At 43.0% G+C, this 16,614-nt stretch overlaps 1 protein-coding gene across 1 annotated transcript in view; it reads left to right on the top strand.

Moving 5' to 3' along the window:
* SUCLG2 (succinate-CoA ligase GDP-forming subunit beta) overlaps positions 1-15,262 on the top strand; it is a 258,167-nt gene extending 242,905 nt beyond the window's left edge. The window contains exon 11 of the mRNA XM_061195513.1: positions 14,168-15,262. Within this exon, the coding sequence (XP_061051496.1) occupies positions 14,168-14,283 (116 nt within the window). The 3' untranslated portion in view covers positions 14,284-15,262. The remainder of the gene's footprint in view (positions 1-14,167) is intronic.
* Positions 15,263-16,614: the final 1,352 nt, after the last annotated feature.

The raw sequence follows: 16,614 nt of genomic DNA, 5'->3' as shown, positions 1-16,614 counted from the left end.
AGCATAAATTCTGCTCCTCTCACAAATCTCTCTGCATTCAGTTATATTTTACCCAAACTTAGAGTATGATTTGGTTCCCTCTGTTTTTCTAAACAGAGCAAACTCTTCATTGTCGGTGGTGACAGAGAAAGACAAAGTGATACAAAGAAGCAGGAATATTTTGAACGATTCTAGTGATAGTTTGTGTTTAACTTGACACTATACTTTGTTTTAGCCAATAAACTTCAAAATTAACTTTATTTCTATTAATATTAACATTGGTTCACATTCCCAGAACACCCACTGTTGTCTAGCTAGTAAAAGTGAGAAGAGACAGGGGTGTCCACCAACCCAGCATCTATGAAAAACTGAGTGACACGTAAAAACTAAGTGTGGGAGAAAAACGTTACCAGAGTCTGAATTACAATAATAAATAATTACTATTGCTAATATCTATTAGCTGCTTTCTAAGTTTTTGATACTCTGACACATGGCTGTATAATCTGAATAAATGTGAGATTTTTAATGACCAAGATAACAAATATTTCAAAAGCCCAATACTATGATTTGTTACTAGTTTAGCATCTGTTTCCTATAAATAAAGCAGGTGGCCTCTCTTGGCTGTTATGTGGCCATTCAGAAGAGCCAAGTTCCTTGCCGTCAGTCTCACCAATTTGTGGCCCACATTTTAAAGACTCTGTTGCTGCACACGGTGTATTAGAAATGTCCTGATGTTAGAAGTTTTAATCAATCAAATCAGGCTTGTTGATTTAGTGGGATTTTGTGGACAAATCTTTGTTATCAGCTGTATAATAATTATAAGCTGTTTTACCAGTGGATAAGGAAAGGATTACTCTCCTCTTTGAGAATGGTAACTTTATAATTACATGTATTTACTTGCCTTGTCAGAATAGAATTTACCAGCTGAGACACAGGATTATTTTTATTCAAAAGACTCCTGGGTAAATTGAAGAAGCACACTTTTTGGGGGTGGTGGGGGGAGTTTAGCTTTTGTAGACAGTTGTTCCTGGAATGAATAAAGAACAAATAAAATGAAATGAGTTTTAGTTTTTCTTTCCTTTTTGAAATGTATTCATACTTGGCACAAAAATTACCTAGATGGTTAATTCAGCCCAACCCCTGATACTGTTGAGAAATGTACAGGCATTTATTGACAATTTGGTGTATTCAGTGTGCAAATGTGTTTTAGCCAAAGCTTTGGATTTCATATGGGCATTTTTATAGTTCTGGATCAGAATCTGCCAAAACCTTAAGAGAACTTTTCTTTTTTAGAATTCATTTTTCCTTCTTACTGTCCCACTTCAATTTGCAACTAACTTCTATGTCTCATATATGCCTGAAGAGGAATTTGCTTTTCTCTCAGGTGTTCATTATGATTCCAAGTTAAGCTCATAGGGAAATAATAGTGAGTCTAGATAATCTGTAGATTGGATCCTGTTTCTCTTAGCCAGATCTTCTCAATTTGATTTTTCCACCCAATACCAAAATTTTGTTTCAGCAACATAAACATTTTGCTTCTCTTTTGCCAGATGTCTTTAGAAACAGAAATCCCTTGTGGTCTCCCTCCTTATCCTTTCCAATCTTTCTAATGTTCCCTAAACTCTCTCTGAAGTTGTTGAGAACGTAAACATCCCTGAGTCAGAAACTTTGTTTTCTATTTCTCTTACTTTCTTGATAAGGCACCAGCACCTCTTCTCCGTGGACATGTCTTTATACTTGCTTCCTGAAATACTGACAGACTGGAGCCACAGCCAGAGGAATGCAAATCAAGTGTCCTTAGCATGGACACAGGGAAACTGCTGTGTGATGGTTTGGTCTGCTTGAGGGGAAGAGAAACCCCGAGCATTCAAGCGTTAAGAGACAGCCACCGAGCTTTCAGCTGTATCTGTCTACTTGGCAGCCGTCCATTCGGCAAGGCTTCAGTTATGCTAGGGCGTGAGACCCGGAGAGGAGATTATCCTTCTGACTCCCATCAGAAAGTAACCCTTGGCAGATTGACTGTGACCGACTAGCTTGGAAAAGTTTTCATTCACGATGTTTGAGCCCTAGGCTTGCTGCTTACACTGAGTCAGCAGAGACTAAGGGACCCCCAGCTGAGTGGTGGCACCATCCTGGGCAGAGTGAGGGCAGATGCCCAGCAGGGCCGGCGTCTGGCTCTGTGTCTGATAACACCACTGGCCTCTTTGCCTTTTTGCACATTTTCCAGGTGTGCTCTGTACCGAGTTTTCATCTTCTCTTCCTTTCTCAGTTCCTGCTCCCTGCAAGATGAGATGGACCTGGTCCCCGCCTGCACCCCAGCCTCACCAAGCACATCTTCCCTTCTGTCCATGTTTCAGTTCTGGTGCGGCTGTCATTGGGAACGTGGCTCCTGGAGGAGGGTTCTGACATTCTCTGTCAGGGCACGTCTCTTCTCCTCTCTCTGTTTGATTCTCATTTTTCCTCTGTTTCCACTCTCCCCATTTTCTACACACCCCGTTCCTCACCGGCCTTTCTGCCTTGCCAGTGTCCACCCACCTCTCTTCATCTCCTCCCTCCTTCACTATCCCCTGTGGGTGCTTATTTACTGGGACCAATTACACTTCACATTGACATCTATCTCCTCTCCTCCTTTTAATCACTAGCATCTTCTCCCTGTGTCATTGGAGACAGTGACATTGGAGACAATCCTGTTCTGTCATCGAGCCTTAAATCCTCTCATTTTCAAAATCGATAAACACTTATGAATGCTTAAACTTCGTCACACTTAAACCTTAGACCAAGTCTCACAGGACCTAGCTAAAGTATTAGGCTAGTTAAAGTTTTTTGAGATCTAATATTTAAGTTTCCAGACAAAGAATCTACTATATTTGGCAATTTGAGTTTTCATTTTACCCCTAGGTAGTTCATGTGACTAACTGAAATTTATATCGTGTCGGACATCTGCTGCCTTGTGCAAGAAAAAGCCTACTGCACCTGAAGAAAGCAGTCAGTGTAATTACAGGACTAGGGCTCCTTTAAGGAAGATGACCTCTGTGTTATGCAGTGTTTTGTTTTTGTTTTATTTTTATGGATGTAATGACTTCATTCTCCGACCACCTTAATAAAAAGGAGGTTTAGTGTAAGGCTTTAGTGGAATTGCACCTGGAAAGCCCCCTACTCAAACCTTCTCACTCCCTCTTGTTCTTTCTTGGTGCCTCTACCCCCTCAGCCTCTCGCTAAGGCCAGCCTGCTCCCTCTGTGTTCCCTAGAAGTGCAGATCGCACAGGTCATCCATCTTTTAAGCTTATGTAATAACCATCCCTCCTGTTGTCTACAGCCCATCCAACTAGGCCGTGTTGTTGGGGTCTTTGAGGGGACCCAACAGATTCTTCCCCATCTGGGTTCTGATCCTGGTGAGAAATAGGAAAAAAGACTAAGGAAACCAAAATAGCGCCTTCATTACTAACCAAGAAGTTGAAGGAGGTACGTTACTATATACTAACAGTGAGCTTTCTTACTCTGAACCCCAGAATTAGGCGGCTCTCCACAGCCATTCATGGCCACTGCTGGCCTTGGGCAGGTCTCCCACCCCGGGGCAGAGGATGACCTGGGCTCACTGTGAGCAGCATGTCAAAAGGAAAGGCAGAGGAAGGGGCTGGGCTGCACATGCCAGCTTTCTCCTTTCATACATTTCAGCCAGGTAAGTCTCTCCCCTGCCACCGTGGAGCCAGTGAGAGTCAAAGAAGAGACAAGGCCTATTATGTCAATGACTGCCCCTCCGCATGGAAGGAAATACCCCCTCGGGTACATTACAGGTCATTAGTCTCCTTAGGAGTGGGCTGCCTTTTGGTCAGGTGCCCACCCCAGTCTACGTAATGGACATCTCTTCAAAAACAAGAGCCCAAAGTTGATTTCCTGAGCAGAAGCTGGGGGTGGAGCACTTTAACAAGGCACATGGCAGGTATGGGGACGGGCATATCCTGCGTCCTGCTTATGACCTCACAGTACCACCCTCTGCTCCCTGAGTATTTTCTCTGTGACCAGTCAGTTCATTTCTCCATGCCTCAGTTTCCTTATGTAACCCTTGAAAGTCATATTTGATCAGCCATCAATGAGAGAGAGAGAGAGAGAGAGAAACATTGCTATCAGGGAAAAGACTGGAGCAGATTCAGTCTGTGCTGTTTTACAGGTGACAGGTGTAATAAGCCTCTCCCAGAGAGCGCCACCTTGAGGCTGTCTGGAGGCAGAGTTACCTAAGCAGAGAGACTAACTTTCCCGTGGAATGTTTTAGAACAGGGAAGACAGATAGCTTTCATCTCATGCCACCTTCTCTTTATTAGCAGTGGCTGCCTGCAGTCTGTGCCAAGAAAGATTCTGAGACTATATCCCAGCTCAGCAGAAAAGAGTTCTCTGATCGTTACTGATGTGGGTAAGGAGAGTGAGGGCCCTTGAGCCAGCTAGTGGCCATTGTTGATTCAAAGAGAGCATAGGTGGGACTTCTTCCTTAGAAATACAGCTGCCCCCGCATCAGAAGTAGGAAGTGGGAGCTTCAAGCTGGAGAAGCACCAAATGAGGCTGGGCCACAGGGCCACAAATTTGGATGGTGTAGCAGAAAGGTCTGCAGACTTTTTCTGTAAACGGCCAGATTTTAGGCTTTGTGAGCCATGTATTCCCTGTCGCAATAACTCAGCTCTGCCATCGTGGTGCCAAAGCAGCGTAGACAGTACAGAAAGGAGTGGGCATGGTGGTGCCACAGTAAATCTTATTTTACGAAAGCAAACAGTGGGACATAGTTTGTTGCCTGGTGTAGAGAAGAGACCAACATCAAGATCTAGAACTCTGGAAACTTCCCATGGTACCAGTGTCTAAATCTCCCTCCATCCTCAGCTCTGAAAGACGTCGTTAGGAGCCAACAAAGCATTTGACAGGCAATATTAAGCTCTCCGAATCTAACCTCTTCTCAGGAAAATATTAGCAATAACGTCTACTCAGGAAAATATTTCTCCCAGATACATTCAGAGCCTGCGCAGTGATGCAGTCACGTCACTTCTTAGGCAGCAGTGGAGTTCCAAAGCCAGCGTTTCAGACAGAAGTCTCACGCCGCCGAAATTACCTGTGAAAATTCCTGCAATCACCTTAAATTAGAATATATCAATACATGGATTCAAAGCCATGAGGTAGACTCAAGGAAGGCGTGAAAGAGAAGTCCACATGCAGATAGATAAGGGCGTATGTAGGAACGTTCCTTCTTTATAAGAACAGTCCTATCCCAGCAGGTGCAGAACTGTAAAGTGTCCTACTTGCCAGAGGGTTCCTCCCATTTTAGTTTAACATTAAGGCTCCTGTACCTTTGGTTTGCATTAATATCTGTGTTACTTTTTTGAGAGTTCATATAGTTGAAAGCAAGAGCATAGGTACCTGTCATAAGCCCTCAATAATTATATGTCAGACTTGATCCTAAACCTGCTTGCGTGATCATAAGCGCATACACACCATTCATGGAAACGTGGTAAAAAACCTGGCATTCCGCTTCCTGCCACCGCCTGCTGTCATCATAGGAATGCCTGTCACATTCACACCCTGGGCATTCGGTTTTTTCTTACCAAGGGAGAAGAAATCATTGAGGCAAGCAGGTTGTGCATGATACAGCCCCACAGGCTATCTTATGCTATCTTCCGTTTTTATAAAATGTGATACAAGGTATTTCAGTAAGATACTCATCCAGCTGCAGTAGCTTTCCCAGGTTGCTCAGCTAGTTGGTAACAGAGCGAAGTTTAAATCTCAGCTTCCTCATCTGTGAAATGGGAATAAAAATATGGCAGCCTCACAGGGTTATTGTGAGGAGCAGATTAGTTTTAAAATAACCTAGAATGATCCCTGGCTCAATAAATGTCAGCTGTCATTTTTATCTGAGCTCTTGTCCACAACTCGACTGATTCCACATGGACGGACTCCGCTGGCTGCCTGCAAGGTGCTAGATGTAAGATGCCCATCGTCTCAGATGAATGAGGGCCACTGATGCAGCAGGAGCTTTGCCTCTCGTCCTCAACGAATGATTCCGTTTCCGACAGTATAATAACAAGACACAAGAGATGTGATAAGCTTTCTAAATTTATGTGTCACCAAGAAAATGGACCTCCTCTCTCTGATTGTCACTTGAAAGAATAATGGAGGAGGACCAAGGGCACAGGGACCGTGAACATTTGAGGAGGAATCTGCTGCTTCATAGAATTTGCTTTGCTTCCACTGACCTCTCCTGTCCCAGGGGGAGGGAAAAAAAGACTCAGTTACTCAAAGCAGAGGTCGAAATATTTTAGGTTCTATGAGCCATGCTGTTTCTGTCACAAGTCCTCAGCTCTGCCACTGTAGCACAAAAGCAGCCATCGACAATCTGTAAATGAATCACTTTGGCTGTGTTCCACTGAAACTTTATTTATGGACACTGAAATTTGAATTTCATGTAATTTTCATGTATCACAAAATATTATTCTGATTTTTTCCCCAACTGTTTAAAAAATGTAAAAACTATTCTTAGTTCCCAGGTGGTACAAAAAGAGGCAGCAGGCTGGGTTTGTCCCCCAGGCCATAGTTTGCTAGCCCTGACAGCACCAGCCGGAGAGTCAGATCTGTCATGGTTCACTGGTTGTTTGACTGAGCAAATTATCTCACATGTCATGACCTCAGTTTCCTCTAGTGAGAACAAGAGACTTATCCTAAAGGAGCCCTGGGATTCCTTCTAGCACTAAAAGGCCAAGGCTGTGCGGTTGTCATGTGGTTTTACAGTCAGACAAACCTGGGTTCTAGTCCTGGTTCAGCCTGTGATTTGCTGGGGGATGTTGGGCAAGTTCCTAAGCCTCCCAGTGCCTCGGTCGCCTCATCTGTAAAGTGGGGATAAAAATGATGTCAACTTTAGGGTTGCTGTGAAGATTCAACTGATAGGATACTTGTGAACCCCTTTAGTCACTTGTCCAACAAACATTTATTATACCTAGTATATACTGAATAAGTGCTAACTATTGTATTCTTTTTTAAAAAGCTGAATTCCTATTAAAATAATACTTTTAAAAAGACAGCTTCTGCACCCTTTGACTAGAGAGTGGTTTTCTTCACAGCCCTGTGATGAAAAGCTGGCCTGAGTGGCAGGGAGGGGCTGCACCTTTTGAACAAAGCCCTGTAATTTGTATCCGCTACTGTTGTCTTCTCTCCATGTAATGAAAGCAAAGAACAAATTTTGATAAATTAACCTGGCATCTCTGTATACAGCTCTCTCACTCCACCCAGTGGCAGGAAGTCAGTGGTAAATCATGCAGAAGAGGTGGAGAATTTTTAAAGATTTTAATAATTATTATTATTCTTTTTATAATATCCTCTACCAATAGAGCAAGATTTCATTTTAAAATCGGTCCCCTTTGACTCTCTATGTATTGCTGTTCTTAAGGCATGCAGTGGGTAGGTAACGATTTAGCTGAGTGGCTTTCAACAGGCAGATATTAAGAAATGCCTAAAGTTCGAGCAGCATGAGTGGATCAGTTAACTGTATAGGTGATTGTTAAAAGTGTTGTCTTGCAGCCTCATTAAAAAGCAATGCAGCGTTTAATAAATATTAGAGCATGTCAGAAGCACAATTTAAATGTGGGGAAGAGATCAATTTCCTTTGTAATTGGGTGCACAGGCATAAACAGTCTGTTTGGAACTCTTGATTCTGTGTCACAGTTTAAAGCAGCTATGATGGTTTCTATTTAGAAATAAAGACTGGGGAGGGACTGGGAGATGTCAGCCACTTGATGAATCAAGAAGAAACTAACCTGAAATGCTCACATAATATCATTAACAAAAGGAATCCGCAAAGGAGCAAGGCTCCCTCTGTTCCTCTTTTCTTTTCCAATGACCTCATTTCAGTGACTGCTGTTTTTCTTTCTAACCCTCTTCTCTGTGCATCCCCACTTCCCCTTCCAGCTGCTCTCTCAACAGGAACCAGGAAGTGACTTGTAATTCCTCTCCAAGGCAGGGTCCGTGGGCAGCAGGGCCTGCCCTGGCTTTGCTTCTCCCTGGCCTGTCCCTAGCCCTGCCGGCCGAGGAGAAACCAGTCAGGGTGCTGGAAGGGAGATGCTGGCAGGGTCAGGGTAGGGCTGCTGCAGAAGGGACTTGGAAACCTCACTTGTTTTCCCCTCACTCTCTGTTTGACTCTTTGTCTCTCATTCTCTTAGTTGTCTCCGTCTCTAGTCTCCTCTTTCATCCCTTCTGCCTCTCTCTCTCTCTCTCTTTTTTTTTTTGTCTCTTTCCCTTTCTCCCTCTCTGTCTCTCTTGTCTCTCTGTGTGTCTCTCTCCTGCCTCTCTTTCTGTTTCTTTCTTTCCGACTCTCCTGCCTCAGGCTCTGCCATCCTTCTGTCTCATCTGTTCTCTGTGTGTGCTTCTCTCTTTCCTGCCTCTGTTTCTGACACCCCCCCACACACCTCACGTGACAGATTTGCATCTGACCAAGGCCCCTCTGTATGTGCCCCCTTCCTCCTCATACTCCTTCCTGTGCCCGAGCTTTATATTTCAGGGCGAGGTTCTCTTCCAAAACTGCTTGGTTCTGAGCATGTCTAGTATGTGCTTAATAATTAAGGCTGTAATTAAAGTGTAACTGCAAGTATAATTAAAATTCACTTTAGTGGATCCTGGAATGATGACGCGATTAGGCATTTTGATATGGCCCTGCAGGAGTAGCTGGAGGGAGAGAAGGGCCGTGTGTTTGTGTGGCGCTGCCCCACCCTCTCTTACCCTGGCCCCGCTGGCTGGCTAGTTGTTAACCTTGAGCACAGCAGCCTCTTGTGCCTGGGCAGCCGGCAGTGGCAGCAGCTTGGAGTCCTCCCTCAAGGGCACTCAGTACAGCCAGTTAATCCATGGACCTTCTTAGAGAAAGAGGCCACGACAGAAGCCCCTGAGAACTTAGAGAAAGCTCAGGAGCAGCCCTCCTCATTTTCTCTTAGGCCATTTGGGGTTTTGATTTCAACCTCCTGAAAAAACGTTATTTGGGGGTGTTGGGTCAGCAAGGTGATCAGAAGAGGACTCACCCACACTTGCCGTCGCCTCGAGCACACTTTGTATGGATGAGCCCATCTGTAGTTATTCAGTCCATCTACAGACACATCCTGTGTGTGGGATTACTGTGCTGAGCCTGGAGGTACGCGGTGAGCAAGGCTGACCAAGTGGCAGCCCTCGTGAAGCATATGCTTAGTGGGGACAGAGCAACATCAATAAGCAGTCCAAATAGTGCTGTGATTTTAGATGTACAAAGTATTCTAGAAGCTCATCTTACAATCCCGTACTCTGGATTGGGGGTTGGGATGTGGTGACAAGAAGGCATCCCCAAAGAAATGTCATTTAAACAGGTAGCTCCTGGATGTATGGTGTCTGCCCAGCAGAGAGGGCAACAGAGCTCCGGTTGGAGGGCACCGCAGGCCAAAGCCCCAGCTTGTCTGTAGGTTCACAGATTTCTTTGTCAGTCATTTTCCCCCTTGGGAATATCTGGTGCTAAGTTGGGTGCTGAAGAGGGGATTAATTAAGGAACTGGCTAGTTGGTTATATCAATCCATTTATCCCTCCCCCCACAAAGTGATCAGGAGCTTATTTCAACCATACACATGGAAAGGAACTCAGCTAAACATGAACAAACAGTTCTTTCAGTGGGCAGGAACCATAATAAAGTTGGCCCTCAGGAGGAGGAGGGTCTGACTTGGAGGCAGACCTCAGGAACATCATTCCAGCACTTGTCTCTTCACTTGACTTCTTCACCCTCTGAGTATTTGCACAGCCTTTCTCTTATCTGCTTACTTGTGACTGGTAAGTCCTTTTCATGCTACTACTTTCTGTTTCATGGAAACTACTCATTGAGATTCTCTGGAGAGCAAATCTAATTGGATAAGCTAATGACCATGGTCTGTGTTTGGACCACCCTTGGATCAGGTGCAGTCAGTGTCTTGGAAACAATCGAGGTCCGCCTTGGGACAGAGAATACCCCGTGGTCCCTCATAGAACAGGGGACAGTGGGGATGGAAGGTTTAGCCATCAGGGGAGATTGGAAAGAGGAGACATCCTAGTTGTATGTGATCCTTGTTCTTAAATAACTTATAGCCTCGTTGAGGTTCAGATGATCTCATGCTTGGGAAAGTGCTGTGTGTTTTAAATGTCAAACAGGAGTCACCAGGAAATCAAAATAGAGTCTGAAGAGCGAAGGATTTTGAAACCAAATCCTGCCAATCAGTCACTAGGCCTCAGTGCTCTTGGCTTAAAGAAAAAAAAAAAAGAACTGATTTTATAAACACCCAACTCACAAGTTCATTTAGAAACATCGAACTCACAGAGTCCTTGTAAGGGTCAAATAAAGTAATGTGGGAGGACTTTGTAAATCAGAGATTTTTTTTATTGTTGTTCTGATGATGATGATGACAGATATTTACAAAATCATAAGAAGGACTTATTCAAGTATAGTGTGGATGTTTCAAGCATTGTTGAATGCTCACTGCACTGCTTCCTAACTATGACTAGCCATGCTCGCTAGACTAGCCTTTAACTTATTTGTGCCTCAGTCCTCTCCTCTGCAAAAGGAAGATAATAATAGAAGCTATCTCAGGGTTGCTACTGAGGAACAAAGGAGCTAGTGTACTTAGAACCCCAGAACAATGTGTGACCCTTGCTAAGTGATAGCTGCTATTATTGCTTTTATTATTATTATGGCTACTACTAGCACAGCTAATTCAGTCCAGTTAGACAGAGCTTGGCAGGCGTGGGTGAGACCTGTACCCACAGGAAGAACCACATGGAGGAAAGGTAGATTAGAAGGTGAGGAATGTTCAGGCAGATGAGACTGCCTCTTGGAGTGATGCATGGGGATCTTGGGAGCTGTGTGCTGAGAAAGGAAGAGGGAGAAGAGCCTTCTGTATCTTAGCATAGATTTCTTCCCTGGCAGGTTGGAGGCCAGGTGGAGAGTGAGTGCTGGTCCATGTCTCTATTGAAGGAGATAAACATTTCCACATTTAACTTGCACTGACCTCCTGGTGCAAAGACTGATTCGATTCTGTGTCTGTCAGGACTTTGATTCACGCTGCGTCACTACTCCATGGAAGCGCTGCCTACAGGTTAATGTTGGAATCCCTTAGCTTGGTACCCAACACCTCCCACAGTGTGATCCTCTGTCCTACTTTTCAACCTCTGGGACCTTGGCTGAAACTTTACCAAATGAATCAAAATGCACACTTAGGTTGTTCTTAATGAAATAATAAATCTTTACATCTGCATTAGTTAAGTACCAGTGTGAAACAAATTGCCCCGAAATTTAGCTGATTAACCTAAGGAACATGGATCATCTCGAAGTTTCTGTGGTGGGGAATCCAGGGCTGGCTTAGCTGGGTCCTCTGGCTCAAGGTCTGTCACAAGTACAATCACATTGTTGCAGCCTGGGGTCCTGTCGCAGCCTGCCTTGGGGAGGGTCGCCTCCAGGCACACTCACATGGTTGTTGACAGGATGCAGCTCCTCTTGGGTTGTTGGAATGAAGGCCTCCGTTCCTCCTTGGCTTTTGGCTGGAGGCTGCCCTGAGTTCCTTGCCTCCTGAGCTTCTCCATAGGGCAGCCCATCGCCCACAGCGTGGAAGTTGGCTTCGTCAGAGTGAACACACAGAAAGTGGACTTTGTCTCAGAAGTGACCTTCCATTACTTTTGCTATATTCTTGTTCATTAGAGGCAGGTCCCTGGCTCCAGCCCACACTCAAGGGGCGTGAGCACCAACAAGTCGGGATCAATCATTTGAGAGTCATTTTAGAAGCTGCCTCCCACCCTTACAAAGTGGTATGTTAGTTAAAGTAATGCTCACTCCCGTAACAGGTATGTGCTGAAATGTCAGAGGCAACATACTAGAAGTTTCTTTCTCACTCATATAAAGTCAGAGAGGGTGAGTGAGCCAGGTGCTCTGCTCTACAGGGTTACTCAAAGCATCCGGGCTGAGGGAGTCGTTGTCATCTGAAAAAAGTGTCTTCCAAGGTTGTCTTAGCTGACAGCATTCCAGAAGACAGACAAGGAAAACCAAGAGAGAGAGAATATAGAGAGTACCAATGGAGATGTTATGGGCATGTTTTTCATTTTTGCGCACAGTGTATTGGCCAGAACTCAGTCACATGAGCCTCCCGCCTGCGAGGGGACCCGGGAAATGCAGTTCCTGTTTGGGCAGCCACTTCCCAGCAGTAGCTCTCCCCCCCGTAGCAGAGGAGCATGGATCTTTGGAAGACAGCCAGCCATGACTGCCACAGAGACTTTGTCTTTTACAAAATGCTTTCACATGTATTATTTCATTTGCTTCTCATGGCAACCTGTGCTACCAGCATTATTACCTCATTTTAAAGACAGGGAAACAGACCAGCATGTCGTTAGAACATAATTAAAGAGAGCAGGATTCAAGTACCATCTCTGCCTCTTACAACCTGTATGACTATGAAGTTCCCCTGTGAACCTCTCTGTGCCTCAGTTATCTCATCTGTGAAACAGGGACAATGGGATTTATTCATAGTCATTGTAAAGTTTTCATATGCCCCACGTAAGTCACTTAGCATTATATCTGGTATGCAAGATTAGCATTGCACTGGTATGCAAGTGCTTAATCAGTATTAGTCATGAGGAAGATGATCACAATGTTATGTCTGGAGGTAAAGAAGTTGAGGCACAAAGGAGTTAAATGATTTACCCAAAATTTTGCAACTAATGGAGTGCCCAGCCAGGATGGGTGGCTGGGAATTTTAGGTAACAACTTCCCTACCTTTCAAGTTCTTGCTTGCCCTAGAGGCCATTGGTCAGATTCCTGTGTAAAGTTGCAGTGAGTCAGCCTTGACCCAAAGACACAGTGCCCAGTGTCCCCTTCCCCATGGCTCTGGTGGACCCAGGGTCCCGGGAAAATCAACACTGCACCACCTTCTCAGCTCATCTGCTCCTCCTTAACTTGGCCTTGGCCTTTTTGTATGAAACATGCTGACCGAGCACCTCCTTTTAATTTATACTCTGAGGTCCTCCAAGGCCTATATTTCAAGGTCTTTGTTTACAAATAGGCTCTGTCTGGCTAACTAGATGAAAGCACAGGAGATGATGTAAGATGAGATGTTTCATTAAGACACTTAAATTTTATCACATTTCTCCCAGGGGCTTGTTCACACTGAAAGAAGAGAAAAGCATTTCGCGTGTTAAATAGTCATCGAAGAGCACATTTGGGTAGGGTAGCTTGGCCCGCAAACACTACAGATCCACAAGGAATGGCCAAGAGACATCATCAGAGGCTACGATGTTCATTTTCATGGCATCTGAACTTATATAGAGTGGGGAAGAAGCATAAATGGACACATTGAATACTGTCATTGTCTCCAAGCAGTGGATTCATGGCCTTAGGTGGGCAGATTCTCTGAACTTCAGATCTCAGATTAGGTCACAACTCAGACCCTTCGTTTCAAGAGATCATTAAGACAAAAGACTTCTGGAATGGGCCAAAACCACATTAAGTCCTCTTGAGTGTGGATTATCAGCAGAAATTTCAACTTCTATCAGTAAAAAATGTCCATTAGCCTCTTGCAAGTCCTATCTTTCATCTTTTTTTCTAACTGGACCATCACTTGATACAGATCTTGTCACATCATCTTTCCCGTCAATGACATTGATTAGAACCTGAATTTAATTTAGTTCCTGGTGAAAAGCCACAGATAGATTAGTCCTGAGCATCCTCATGTATTACTGCCAGTACTCCGTACCATCCCAACGCCTTGATTTACCATTCTCTTGCTCATTTTTTGTACATAACTTTTTCTTTAGATTCCGTATTCAGACTATTCAATCAAGGGATAAATCCATTTCAGAATATTTTCCTCTTTCAAACTAGTTGAACAAGGTGTTGTTAATCTTTCTTTGTTCACAGTCTTCTAAGAACCTCATATTTCCATTTTTTTAATGCCAGAGAAAATATAGGCAGTATCTTTTTTAATGCCAGGCATTTGAGGTGAAAAGAGGAAAAAAATAAATTTGTCATCTGGATGTATCTAAATAGCCAGATCTGGATCATAAAAAGCTGAACTGAGTTGTAATTAAATGGTGTTAGGAGACTCGGGCATCCCATGATTTCGGATTGTACGAAACTTCCTGGGGCACCACCTCCAGTTCCATCTCAGTGACTGTACACCATCCCCCCACCCCCTTCCAGGAACCAATGTCCATGAGGCCCAGAACATTCTCAGTAACAGCGGACTCCCCATTACTTCGGCCGTCGACCTAGAGGATGCAGCCAAGAAAGCTGTGGCCAGCGTGGCTGAGAAGTGATGTCTTTGTCCTGATCCCTTGGAAGAAGAAGTGCATTTACCCATAAAAAGTGATGGTTCTCTCATCACTGTGAAGAAAATGGTTATCCCACTGGGGAAAAAACGGGGAAGGGAGGAGCAAGAATCACTGTATAAAAAACTCCAATCTGTATTTTCTTGAATATCTAGACAGCCTAAATAATCTGATTTCCCTTATAGTCTTCATTAAATTAATGCCCTGCATTCCAATACTTCTCTGTCATGGTGAGCTGGCTCGGTAGGCATTATTTTGCCAACTTTGGGGAGCAGTCTATGTGGCCAACCAGTGTGCATGTGAGATCAGGCCCTGGTTCATTTATAACAATTTTGGTGCACATTTCATCCTGTGTAAAAAAAAAATAAAAAAATTAAAAAATCGCAGGCTGTAAAAAAAACTCAGACAAGATTACATTTAACAGTTTTACCACCAAAAGGTGCAGCTAAGACATTGAAACAAATAGGTGTTATAAACTGCAACAGTTTTTACAATTTCCAACTCCAACATGTTTAGAAAATCCATAAATATTACAAAATATATTTTACAATGAAAGATCTGCAGTCAATACCCCATACATGTATCCTACCATTTGCCTTAATATTGAATATACCATTTACCTCACACTAAAAATAAAGCCAGAAGCCTTATTTGTGATTTTGAAGTAGAAGTTTCTCTTTTAATATCAAAACTGAAGAAGGTTGATTCTTATGGAAATCTCTGACTGTCATTTCAAGATGAGACAACACTGAAAATTAAATTATGCTGTTGAGTGTCACTGTCTTCTCTCCCCTCCCATTTTCCCTCAGAATCTACCACCTGGGAAAATGTAATTGGGAGAATGTGGCTTTTTTGCAGTGTCCATTTTTATGGTGGGAAAGAATGTGATTTAGGTTTTTGTTTAAATTTTGGTAAATTTTTATCTGTACAGAAATTCAAATAAAATCCTCTGTTTTGTAAACTCCGATATCTGTGTTTCTTATTTTAATCAATTTTATTCCTCAAACAATTTTTTTCTTTTACTAAGACACTAGCCTTAGTGTCTTAGGCATATCTCCAAAGTTAGAAAATTTGGGTTGTCCCAGGATTATTCCAGTTCTACTCAACTTTATCAGCAGCCGTATCTGTTAAGAGATTATTTAATGAAAGAGTGAACATTATATACACACCAGAAGCCCAGGTAAGTGCCACAGATGTCTAACAGGTTAAAATGTGACCTCAGTTTGCATAAGGAAATATACAGAAATAACCTCCTTCCATATATGAGGCTCAGGTGCCAACATTAACAGTTTTCCTCTCAATGTACAAATGTGTCACAGACCAAACCTTTTTGTTGGTTTTTTTTTTTTTTTTTACCAGTTTTTACATTGTTCTCATAAATTTCATATCTGGACAAAAGTTAAAAAGTCATTATTTTATAGATCCATATTTGCCATGGAGAAAGAGCTCATTTGATAGATCAATCTTATGTCCTTTCTTAATTGTTATGCAATGCATGAAAAATATTAGCAGTGTCTTTTTAAGTGTGTTTTGGGTTTTGGTAGATTAATTTGTTAGTATTGTAAAAGAAATAATGTATACTCTGTCATTTAGACAAAAACTACATATTTGACTCTTTTGCCCTTTGTAAAAGCTTGTGTTCACATGGCTGTACATATTGATGTTTCTAATCAATACAGTTTGGAGGAGGGGATAAAGAAATTAAATCATTCATGTGATTATTTTATAACAAGGTTAATAACAAGCAAATCTCCCTTTATTTTCAAATAAGTGGGAAGCTTTATTTTCTTGGAAGCTCAAAGTATTGAGTTTATGTTGCTTGCATAGTATCCCTGTTGCTCAGCACAGTATAGCTTCCATACATTTTTATGGAATGAATTTCTGGTGTGTGTGTAGCCACAGCTATACTGAGTACAGAGTAGAAGTGGGGGCAGTTGGTGTTGGTTGTGGATCTGAAGTCCATACATTACCTCCTCCAGGGTGCCCTACATTTCTGACCTTCTGGTGTCCCCTTCGAGTCTTTGTCTCAGCTGTACTATATGTAAGGGTGAAAAATAATTTCCTTTAAATTTGATTAGTATTTGTTAAACTTGGCCCTATCCTAAGCAAGAATATCCATGAAAGGAGGTGACAGTCTAAACACGGTACTCAGTATCCAAGAAGCTTGAAAAGTAGTACACACTTTTTTACCCGAACTGCTTTGCACGTAAGATTTTAATGGATTTGCTAGTCTACCATGTCAATCTCCTAGAACCAGCATCAGATCTAGAGGAGATTAAAGTCCTGACCCTTTCACTTACCAACATTCACTTCTTTGGG

This window comes from Eubalaena glacialis, chromosome 7 (assembly GCF_028564815.1).
Source record: "Eubalaena glacialis isolate mEubGla1 chromosome 7, mEubGla1.1.hap2.+ XY, whole genome shotgun sequence".
Taxonomy (NCBI): Eukaryota; Metazoa; Chordata; class Mammalia; order Artiodactyla; family Balaenidae; genus Eubalaena; species Eubalaena glacialis.
Note: the sequence above shows the minus strand (reverse complement) of the source record. Positions and strands in the feature narration are given on the sequence as shown.